The 12,500-nt window shown below is 45.6% G+C and overlaps 1 protein-coding gene across 1 annotated transcript in view; it reads left to right on the top strand.

Moving 5' to 3' along the window:
* The window catches only part of LOC138862738 (glycine receptor subunit alpha-2-like), a 24,281-nt gene that overhangs the window by 11,016 nt on the left and 765 nt on the right, over positions 1-12,500 (top strand). Inside the window, exons 3-5 of the mRNA XM_070125806.1 lie at positions 6,781-6,972; positions 7,255-7,292; positions 12,032-12,190. Coding sequence (XP_069981907.1) covers positions 6,781-6,972; positions 7,255-7,292; positions 12,032-12,190 — 389 coding nt within the window. The remainder of the gene's footprint in view (positions 1-6,780; positions 6,973-7,254; positions 7,293-12,031; positions 12,191-12,500) is intronic.

Below are 12,500 nucleotides of genomic sequence, written 5' to 3'. Positions count from 1 at the left end.
GGAATACCCGGAGGGGAATGGGAAGGTGGAATACCCGGAGGGGAAAGGGCAGGTGGAATACCCGGAGGGTAAAGGGAAGGTGGAATACATGGTGGGGAAAGGGCAGGTGGAATAACCGGAGGGGAAAGGGAAGGTGGAATACATGGTGGGGAAAGGGCAGGTGGAATACCCGGAGGGGAAAGGGAAGGTGGAATACCCGGAGGGGAAAGGGCAGGTGGAATACCCGGAGGGGAAAGGGAAGGTGGAATACCCGGAGGGGAAAGGGAAGGTGGAATACCCGGAGGGGAAAGGGAACGTGGTATACCCGGAGGGGAAAGGGAAGGTGGAATACCCGGAGGGGAAAGGGAAGGTGGAATACCCGGAGGGGAGAGGGAAGGTGGAATACCTGGAGGGGAAAGGGAAGGTGGAATACCCGGAGGGGAAAGGGAAGGTGGAATACCCGGAGGGGAAAGGGAAGGTGGAATACCCGGAGGGGAAAGGGCAGGTGGAATACCCGGAGGGGAAAGGGCAGGTGGCATACCCGGAGGGGAAAGGGCAGGTGGAATACCCGGAGGGGAAAGGGAAGGTGGAATACCCGGAGGGGAAAGGGCAGGTGGAATACCCGGAGGGGAAAGGGAAGGTGGAATACCCGGAGGGGAAAGGGAAGGTGGAATACCCGGAGGGGAATGGGAAGGTGGAATACCCGGAGGGGAAAGGGAAGGTGGAATACCCGGAGGGGAAAGGGCAGGTGGAATACCCAGAGGGGAAAGGGAAGGTGGAATACCCAGAGGGGAAAGGGAAGGTGGAATACCCGGAGGGGAAAGGGAAGGTGGAATACCCGGAGGGGAAAGGGCAGGTGGAATACCCGGAGGGGAAAGGGAAGGTGGAATACCCGGAGGGGAAAAGGAAGGTGGAATACCCGGAGGGGAATGGGAAGGTGGAATACCCGGAGGGGAAAGGGAAGGTGGAATACCCGGAGGGGAAAGGGAAGGTGGAATACCCGGAGGGGAATGGGAAGGTGGAATACCCGGAGGGGAAAGGGCAGGTGGAATACCCGGAGGGGAATGGGCAGGTGGAATACATGGAGGGGAAAGGGAAGGTGGAATACCCGGAGGGGAAAGGGAAGGTGGAATACCCGGAGGGGAAAGGGAAGGTGGAATACCCGGAGGGGAAAGGGAAGGTGGAATACCCGGAGGGGAAAGGGAAGGTGGAATACCCGGAGGGGAAAGGGCAGGTGGAATACCCGGAGGGGAAAGGGAAGGTGGAATACCCGGAGGGGAATGGGAAGGTGTAATACATGGAGGGGAAAGGGCAGGTGGAATACCCGGAGGGGAAAGGGCAGGTGGAATACCCGGAGGGGAAAGGGAAGGTGGAATACCCGGAGGGGAATGGGAAGGTGTAATACATGGAGGGGAAAGGGCAGGTGGAATACCCGGAGGGGAAAGGGCAGGTGGAATACCCAGAGGGGAATGGGAAGGTGGAATACCCGGAGGGGAAAAGGTAGGTGGAATACCCGGAGGGGAAAGGGCAGGTGGAATACCCGGACGGGAAAAGGCAGGTGGAATACCCGGAGGGGAAAGGGCAAGTGGAATACCCGGATGGGAAAGGGCAGGTGGAATACCCGGAGGGGAAAAGGCAGGTTGAATACCCGGAGGGGAAAGGGAAGGTGGAATACCCGGAGGGGAAAGGGCAGGTGGAATACCCGGATGGGAAAGGGAAGGTGGAATACCCGGAGAGGAAAAGGCACGTGGAATACCCGGAGGGGAATGGGAAGTTGGAATACCCGGAGGGGAAAGGGAAGGTGGAATACCCGGAGGGGAAAGGGAAGGTGGAATACTCGGAGGGGAAAGGGCAGGTGGAATACCCGGAGGGGAAAGGGAAGGTGGAATACCCGGAGGGGAAAGGGAAGGTGGAATACCCGGAGGGGAATGGGAAGGTGGAATACCCGGAGGGGAAAGGGCAGGTGGAATACCCGGAGGGTAAAGGGAAGGTGGAATACATGGTGGGGAAAGGGCAGGTGGAATAACCGGAGGGGAAAGGGAAGGTGGAATACATGGTGGGGAAAGGGCAGGTGGAATACCCGGAGGGGAAAGGGAAGGTGGAATACCCGGAGGGGAAAGGGCAGGTGGAATACCCGGAGGGGAAAGGGAAGGTGGAATACCCGGAGGGGAAAGGGAAGGTGGAATACCCGGAGGGGAAAGGGAACGTGGTATACCCGGAGGGGAAAGGGAAGGTGGAATACCCGGAGGGGAAAGGGAAGGTGGAATACCCGGAGGGGAGAGGGAAGGTGGAATACCTGGAGGGGAAAGGGAAGGTGGAATACCCGGAGGGGAAAGGGAAGGTGGAATACCCGGAGGGGAAAGGGAAGGTGGAATACCCGGAGGGGAAAGGGCAGGTGGAATACCCGGAGGGGAAAGGGCAGGTGGCATACCCGGAGGGGAAAGGGCAGGTGGAATACCCGGAGGGGAAAGGGAAGGTGGAATACCCGGAGGGGAAAGGGCAGGTGGAATACCCGGAGGGGAAAGGGAAGGTGGAATACCCGGAGGGGAAAGGGAAGGTGGAATACCCGGAGGGGAATGGGAAGGTGGAATACCCGGAGGGGAAAGGGAAGGTGGAATACCCGGAGGGGAAAGGGCAGGTGGAATACCCAGAGGGGAAAGGGAAGGTGGAATACCCAGAGGGGAAAGGGAAGGTGGAATACCCGGAGGGGAAAGGGAAGGTGGAATACCCGGAGGGGAAAGGGCAGGTGGAATACCCGGAGGGGAAAGGGAAGGTGGAATACCCGGAGGGGAAAAGGAAGGTGGAATACCCGGAGGGGAATGGGAAGGTGGAATACCCGGAGGGGAAAGGGAAGGTGGAATACCCGGAGGGGAAAGGGAAGGTGGAATACCCGGAGGGGAATGGGAAGGTGGAATACCCGGAGGGGAAAGGGCAGGTGGAATACCCGGAGGGGAATGGGCAGGTGGAATACATGGAGGGGAAAGGGAAGGTGGAATACCCGGAGGGGAAAGGGAAGGTGGAATACCCGGAGGGGAAAGGGAAGGTGGAATACCCGGAGGGGAAAGGGAAGGTGGAATACCCGGAGGGGAAAGGGAAGGTGGAATACCCGGAGGGGAAAGGGCAGGTGGAATACCCGGAGGGGAAAGGGAAGGTGGAATACCCGGAGGGGAATGGGAAGGTGTAATACATGGAGGGGAAAGGGCAGGTGGAATACCCGGAGGGGAAAGGGCAGGTGGAATACCCGGAGGGGAAAGGGAAGGTGGAATACCCGGAGGGGAATGGGAAGGTGTAATACATGGAGGGGAAAGGGCAGGTGGAATACCCGGAGGGGAAAGGGCAGGTGGAATACCCAGAGGGGAATGGGAAGGTGGAATACCCGGAGGGGAAAAGGTAGGTGGAATACCCGGAGGGGAAAGGGCAGGTGGAATACCCGGACGGGAAAAGGCAGGTGGAATACCCGGAGGGGAAAGGGCAAGTGGAATACCCGGATGGGAAAGGGCAGGTGGAATACCCGGAGGGGAAAAGGCAGGTTGAATACCCGGAGGGGAAAGGGAAGGTGGAATACCCGGAGGGGAAAGGGCAGGTGGAATACCCGGATGGGAAAGGGAAGGTGGAATACCCGGAGAGGAAAAGGCACGTGGAATACCCGGAGGGGAATGGGAAGTTGGAATACCCGGAGGGGAAAGGGAAGGTGGAATACCCGGAGGGGAAAGGGAAGGTGGAATACTCGGAGGGGAAAGGGCAGGTGGAATACCCGGAGGGGAAAGGGAAGGTGGAATACCCGGAGGGGAAAGGGAAGGTGGAATACCCGGAGGGGAAAGGGAAGGTGGAATACCCGGAGGGGAAAGGGCAGGTGGAATACCCGGAGGGGAAAGGGAAGGTGGAATACCCGGAGGGGAAAGGGCAGGTGGAATACCCGGAGGGGAATGGGAAGGTGGAATACCCGGAGGGGAAAGGGCAGGTGGAATACCCGGAGGGGAAAGGGCAGTTGGAATACCCGGAGGGAAAAGGGCAGGTGGAATACCCGGAGGGGAAAGGGAAGGTGGAATACCCGGACGGGAAAGGGAAGGTGGAATACCCAGAGGGGAAAGGGCAGGTGGAATACCCGGAGGGGAAAGGGCAGGTGGAATAACCAGAGGGGAAAGGGCAGGTGGAATACCCGGAGGGGAAAGGGAAGGTGGAATACCCGGAGGGGAAAGGGAAGGTGGAATACCCGGAGGGGAATGGGAAGGTGGAATACCCGGAGGGGAATGGGAAGGTGGACTACCCGGAGGGGAAAGGGCAGGTGGAATACCCGGAGGGGAAAGGGAAAGTAGAATACCCGGAGGGGAAAGGGAAGGTGGAATACCCGGAGGGGAAAGGGAAGGTGGAATACCCAGAGGGGAAAGGGCAGGTGGAATACCCGGAGGGGAAAGGGTAGGTGGAATACCCGGAGGGGAAAGGGAAGGTGTAATACCCGGAGGGGAATGGGAAGGTGTAATACCCGGAGGGGAAAGGGCAGGTGGAATACCCGGAGGGGAAAGGGAAGGTGGAATACCCGGAGGGGAAAGGGAAGGTGGAATACCCGGAGGGGAATGGGAAGGTGGAATACCCGGAGGGGAAAGGGCAGGTGGAATACCCGGAGGGGAAAGGGCAGGTGGAATACCAGGAGGGGAATGGGAAGGTGTAATACCCGGAGGGGAAAGGGCAGGTGGAATACCCGGAGGGGAAAGGGCAGGTGGAATACCCGGAGGGGAAAGGGCAGGTGGAATACATGGAGGGGAAAGGGCAGGTGGAATACCCGGAGGGGAAAGGGAAGGTGGAATACCCGGAGGGGAAAGGGAAGGTGGAATACCCGGAGGGGAAAGGGCAGGTGGAATACCCAGAGAGGAAAGGGAAGGTGGAATACCCGGAGGGAAAAGGGAAGGTGGAATACCCAGAGGGTAAAGGGTAGGTGGAATACCCGGAGGGGAAAGGGCAGGTGGAATACCCGGAGGGGAATGGGAAGGTGGAATACCCGGAGGGGAAAGGGCAGGTGGAATACCCGGAAGGGAATGGGAAGGTGGAATACCCGGAGGGGAAAGGGCAGGTGGAATACCCGGAGGGGAAAGGGAAGGTGGAATACCCGGAGGGGAAAGGGAAGGTGGAATACCCGGAGGGGAAAGGGAAGGTGGAATACCCGGAGGGGAATGGGAAGGTGGAATACCAGGAGGGGAAAGGGCAGGTGGAATACCCGGAGGGGAATGGGAAGGTGGAATACCCGGAGGGGAAAGGGAAGGTGGAATACCCGGAGGGGAAAGGGAAGGTGGAATACCCGGAGGGGAAAGGGAAGGTGGAATACCCGGAGGGGAAAGGGCAGGTGGAATACCCGGAGGGGAAAGGGCAGGTGGAATACCCGGAGGGGAAAGGGAAGGTGGAATACATGGAGGGGAAAGGGAAGGTGGAATACCCGGAGGGGAAAGGGAAGGTGGAATACCCGGAGGGGAAAGGGAAGGTGGAATACCCGAGGGGAAAGGGAAGGTGGAATACCCGGAGGGGAAAGGGCAGGTAGAATACATGGAGGGGAAAGGGCAGGTGGAATACCCGGAGGGGAAAGGGCAGGTGGAATACCCGGAGGGGAAAGGGAAGGTGGAATACCCGGAGGGGAAAGGGAAGATGGAATACCCGGAGGGGAATGGGAAGGTGTAATACATGGAGGGGAAAGGGCAGGTGGAATACCAGGAGGTGAAAGGTAAGGTGGAATACATGGAGGGGAAAGGGCAGGTGGAATACCCGGAGGGGAAAGGGCAGGTGGAATACCCGGAGGGGAAATGGCAGGTGGAATACCCGGAGGGGAAAGGGAAGGTGGAATACCCGGAGGGGAAAGGGAAGGTGGAAAAACCCGAGGAAAGCGAAAGTGGAATAAGCGAAGGGGAAAGAAAATACCAAAGGGTGGGTGGATCAAGAGGAGAAAGTTTTCCCGTATTTTCATGTCTTAGTTGTTTCTGCAACGGAATATTCAGTCCAAGAAGAAGGCCGTGACTCATAAACATGAACACAACGGCGCGGCAACAAAGCTGGAATGAAACGCGACTACAGTGGCGACGGAAACACCTCCCCGCATGTTTTTCGAGGGACCCGAATCTAAACCATATATATAAAGCGGGGTTAAGAAAGTGATTGCTATTATTGTGATATAATAATGATAATGACGACTATGCCATTATTAATAGCAATGATGATGATAGTGACATTACTAATGATAATGATGATAATAATGATGATAACAATAAGTGATAATGATAGGAATGATAATGACAACAATAACAGATAATAATAATGATAATAATGGTGATGATGATGAAAATGATAACAATAATAGTAATAATAATAATGATGATGATAATAATGATGATGATGATAATAATAATGATAATAATAATAATAATAATAATAATAATAATAATAATAATAATAATAATAATAATAATAATAATAATAATAATAATGATAATAATAATAATGATAAAAATGATAATAAATAATAATAATGATAATAATAATGACAACAATATTAACAATAATGGTAGTGATTACGATAGTAATACTAATGATAATAATAGTAATATAAATAATAATAATAATAATAATAATAATAATAATAATAATGGAAATGAAAATGAGGATGGTAATGAGGATGATAATGATAGTGATTATAATAATGATAGTAATAACAACATCAATAATGATAAACACAATCATGGCAGTGTTGATAATCATATCAAAAAGCAATAATCCTGATGATGCTGAGCCCCGCCATCGCTCACGGCCTCCCTTCCCCAGGCAACTACAGCTGCCTCCGCGCCCTCATCACCCTGGAGCGCAACATCGGCTTCCACCTGGTGCAGAGCTACCTGCCCTCCATCCTCATCGTCGTGATTTCCTGGATGGGTTTCTGGATGGACACGGACTCGGTTCCTGCGCGCACGTGCCTGGGGGTCACCACGCTGCTGACGGTGTCCAACCAGGCCTCGGGTGAGTGGCTTCTGGGATCGTGGGTCTAACCCTGGGCTGACGGGCTGGGGCAGGCTGGAGGGACAGATGCCTAGTGTACTACTGTAGAAAGTCGTTACAATAAGCCTTTGTCCAAAACTTTTGGGTGCATTGGTAGTGAAAGTTAATGTTTTACAAATCATTATCATTATAAAGTGATTTGGGCACACCACAGAATAAGTCTCAGCTGCAATAAGATGAAATATAGATAGAAATTCACTTCTTTATCAAATTATCTTTGTAAGGTTATTTTCCTTTCCACAGAAACCCAGCTGAAGATTCCACAAGTTTCTTATATCAAGGTATGTCTACGCGAAAGGGTGGTAATAATACTTATAGTAATTATAGTAATTAATGATAAAATAACAGTAATAATGATTATTATCATTGTTATTATTACTACCATTATTATCATCATCACCATCACCATTATTGGTATTATCACATTATCATTAATGATAATAATATTATCATTGTTAGTAGTGTCAATATTATTGTTATTGTCACTATTATCATTATTGTAATTATTTTCATTAATATTATCATGATTATTATCATTTTCATTATTATCATTATTATTTATTTGTGTATTTCTACCTTCTTATTATTGTTATTATTATCACCATTTTTTGGTTATTATTATAAACAACATTATTATTATTACTAATATTGATATCATTGATACTTTAATAACAATAATGATAACAAAAATGATTATTATTTTAATAATAATACTTATTATTATTTTCATTATTATAATTATTATTTTTATCATTATTATTATCATCATCATTATTATCAACATCATCATTACTATTATTATCATCATCATTATTACTATTATTATTGTTTCAATTATTTTTTTCTTCTTTATCGTTACTATTATCGTTATTATTATCATTACCATAATTATTATACTGATAATAACAGTAATGATGGTATAAATCACTACCATCATTATTGCTATTCTTATCAGTATCAATATCATTATCATCATTGGCATTACTATTTTCTTTATCATTATTACTGTTGCTATTGTTATGATTATCATAATCATTTTCATTTTCATTATCAGTCATCATAAGCATCTGCTATCATTATCTATTTCTATTATGAACATTATTATTATCATTATTACTATTATTATTATTATTGTTGTTGTTGTTGTTATTATCATTATTGTCATCATGATTATCATCATTATCATTTATTTTTTACTACTATGATGAATTGTAATGACAATGATGATAATGATTGCTCTTGTCATTATAATTGTTATTATCATTAATAACCCTGTTATCAATTGTGCGTATATATATATATATATATATATATATATATATATATATATATATATATATGTATGTATGTATGTATGTATGTATGTATGTATACACACACACACACACACACACACACACACACACATATATATATATATATATATATATATATACATATATATACATATATATACATATATATGTATATATATATATATATATATATATATATATATGTGTGTGTGTGTGTGTGTGTGTGTGTGTGTGTGTGTGTGTGTGTGTGTGTGTGTGTACATATATATATATATATATATATATATATATATATATATATATACACACATAAATACATATAAATATGTGTATATATATATATATATATATATATATATATATATATATATATATATATAACGAAACAAGAAAATAAAATACACAACCAGAAGGCCACTACTTACGGTCATTTTAACTTTAAAAACAGAAGAGTGGTGTGGAGGTTTCACTATTACTGAGAGATGGTTTGTGTATGTATGTATGTCAGTATGCTCTCCATGATAAGGAGCTGCTGGTGGTATGGTGTGCTTGCCAGGACTGAAAAATCTTTGCGATGTATGGGGTGATCTGTCAGTCCAAGATTGCCATTTCATTTTCAATAACCAGTTGTTTATACAGCGAAATGTCGTAGCTATGAGATCACCACTTGGCCCTACGCTTGCTAATGCATTTTTATGTCATTATGAACGCATTTGGCTTTCAAACTGCCCTATACCTTTCAAACCTTTGTATTACAAAAGATTTGTTAATGGTACTTTCCTCATAATCAAATCACAGGAACATGTTGAAGAATTTCTTAGATACCTCAACTCGCAACACCCGAATATGAAATTCACTGTTGAGTATGAAAAAGATGGAAAGTTGCCTTTTTTGGATATGTATATTCACCACTCTGGAAACAGATTTGACATTTCAATATGCAGAAAACCCACACACTGGTTTGTGTTCAAAAATCTCTTCATTCATCCCACTCACATACAAACGAAATCTAGTCAACACTCACCACACGAGCATACTACATATGCTCTAACTGGACATATAAATCAGGAACTTTCATTCACCCGTAAACCTCATCTTCAACAATGGCTTTCCCAAACATTTTACTGATACATACATCGGTAAAACTCTGAACAACATGAGCAACAAGCATTCCAACATTAGGGTACCAAAGAAAGTACTTTACTTTCCCGTCATCGACACAGGTCCACCAGCCTCCAATTAAAACAAAAAGTATCCAAACTAGTCAGTGGATTTTACCCACAGATCAAACTAAGAGTTATTTTCAGAACAAAGAACAACATTCAAAACCTTTTCAAATTCAGAGATACTGTACTCACTGAATTAAAATCTAACATTGTCTACAAATATACGTGAGATAGCTGTAAGGCATCATATATCGGTAAAACCACTAAACACTTCAAAACACGCATCTCACAGCATCTAGGTATTTCCGACAGAACTGGCACCCAAATGACCAAACCACCCTTTTCAGCAATCAGGAATCACGCAGATAACACATACATACACACATGGCAAAGATTTTTCAGTCCTGGCAAGCACACCATACCACCAGCTTCTTATCATGGAGAGCATACTGACATACATACACAAACCATCTCTCAGTAATAGTGAAACCTCCACACCACTTGTGATATTGAAGTTAAAATGACCGTAAGTAGTGGCCTTTTGGTTGTGTATTTTATTTTCCTATGTTTCGTTTTGTTTTGTTTTTATCCATGCATTTTTTCGTTTTAGCTGTATTCTTACGTTCTTTTTGCACTAGTCATCTATGTTAAACTTTTTGTTTTAGTGTTTATAATATTTTAGTATTACTTTATTTTTATCCCTTTTACTTGTTTTATTAGTTTATTTTATCTAATTTTGTAACGCCCATTTAGGATTTATATGTTATTTTATAGTTTTCTTATAGTGTACTCTCTCCCATTAGATTGGCTTGAGAATGGATTTATGTTATTAATCCGAAACGTCGCCCAATAAATATGATGGTCCCAGCCCTGGTGTTTCTCTTATATATATAAATATATATATATATATATATATATATATATATATATATATATATATATATATATATAATCATTATACACACACGTATGTATGTGTATATATATACATACATATATATATACATATATATATATAATTATACACACACATATGTATGTGTATACACACACGTATGTATGTGTACACACACACACACACACACACACACACACACACACACACATGTAAACCTAAAAATGTGGAGCAAAAATTATAGTAGAATCAACTCGATCAAAAAATGCAAAACAGGACAAACGATAATAAAAAAAAATATTCATAAACTGGCTCATATTCCTGCCGATGGTTGTATGTCAAAGGATATATTTTTCTAGTAAATGGAACGTGTATTTGTTTGGGAGAGTAACGTATATTTGTTATACGTAGGTTATTACTGACTTTCCTATAACAACCTGCCGACCTGGTCAGAATGATTTGGATGAGAAGAACTTGCTTTGATTATTATGATTCATGATAATGGTAATGAAGTTTACGGCAGTCAATACTTCTATCAGCATAGCTGTCATCATGATTATATTTGCTATAATTCCCAGGAAATTTAACAGAGTGGCTGGATTATTAAACGCCTTGGCCACCAGACTTCCCTTCCAGCTATGTGGTGGTGCGTCACATGACTACCAGTTAGTCAGTCCGAAGGTGCGCTCGCCATGTTCCCCAGCCAGAGCCAAAAATATTGGCTCATTGGTATCACATCCTCTGTAAGAGTATCAAAGAGGACGCATAAGAACAGTTCTTCCTAAGCCTTAGCAATGATGCATTCCCAAATCCATCATAGGATTGCATGGTAAGCTTAATTTTTACGACTCATCAATCAGTCCCGGGAGACCCACATTCCCTCAGGTCGGTTCCAAAACGAAAAGAACTGGGTAATTGTTCCTGGAAACCAGGAAGCCACAGAGGAAACTTACATGGGTTCACAAATGCCCAGCACACAGTTTAGCTGCTTTTCTGGGGGCAGATGATATTATTGCTTCTTTGATTTCCTTCTGGATTTGGAGGCCTTTAAGCTTTTCCCATTTTGGAGACCCTACCAAAAAAGGAGGACCTCTATGCCGAAATCAGAGGCTCTTGGTCTTTGACCAAGGGACTAGTTCTAGAACGGGTGCATGCCTTCCAGTATTGCAGGAAAAGACACATCTGTGTCTGTTTAGATGCTAGCTTTGTGTTCAACAGTGACTGCAATGTATGGTGCCTCGAGTCTATAAGCATGCTTTTACCCTGTATGACTAAAGTTCACCTCGTGCATAACTAACAGTAGCAGTAAAGGTAACAGCAGAATTTTTTCTATCCTTAAGACTCTTATCATTATAATGATCATACATGTTCGCATTAACCTTATAATCATCAATACAATGTCTTCCTAATGGTTTCTTTAGCTCACGGATATAGATATTCTTAATATTGACCTCAACACCATTACGACCACGATAAATCCTCTTCCTCCACTTCAATCTATTCCTCATTTTCCTCCTCTTCTTCCTTCAACTTGTCTCCCTCTTTTTACTCTTCCTTTTTCTGTTTCTCATCCCAAGCTTTCATCTTCATCGTTTTCTTCTCCTCCTCTTCCCTCCTCCCTTCATCATTCTCTCCCCATCTCATTTCCTAATCGCTCTCCTTAGGCTCTTGATATCTGGATGGGCGTGTGCACCGCCTTCATCTTCGCCGCTCTGCTGGAGTTCACCGTCGTCAACTACTACTGGAGGAAAAAAATTACCAACAAGTGCCACAATCCGTGTCGTTCCAGGACCACATCGGACAGCTGGATGGAACTCATGCCGGTAAGTGAAAGGGAGGGCGAGGGCGGTGCGGGAGAATGGAAAGGGAAAGGAGAAAGACCGGTTCGTACAGCGGGACGGCGTTCACAAGGGCACAGGAAGGAGGGAAGTAGAGAAAAAATGGGTCGATAAGGGAGAAGCACGGGCGGGGCGAATACAGTGAGCCTCGAGGTTAGAGCGAGCAAAAGATAGGCAGAAGGAGATTGGGGATTACTGTTATTAATAACAGTGTCTGCAATAGACAAAGGAGGTAGCATGAACAGGAAGTTTAACTCGACTTCGGAATTGCTTGTGTCCATTCATCTGTTTTGTG

The sequence above is a fragment of the Penaeus vannamei genome, chromosome 1, assembly GCF_042767895.1.
Source record: "Penaeus vannamei isolate JL-2024 chromosome 1, ASM4276789v1, whole genome shotgun sequence".
Taxonomy (NCBI): Eukaryota; Metazoa; Arthropoda; class Malacostraca; order Decapoda; family Penaeidae; genus Penaeus; species Penaeus vannamei.
Note: the sequence above shows the minus strand (reverse complement) of the source record. Positions and strands in the feature narration are given on the sequence as shown.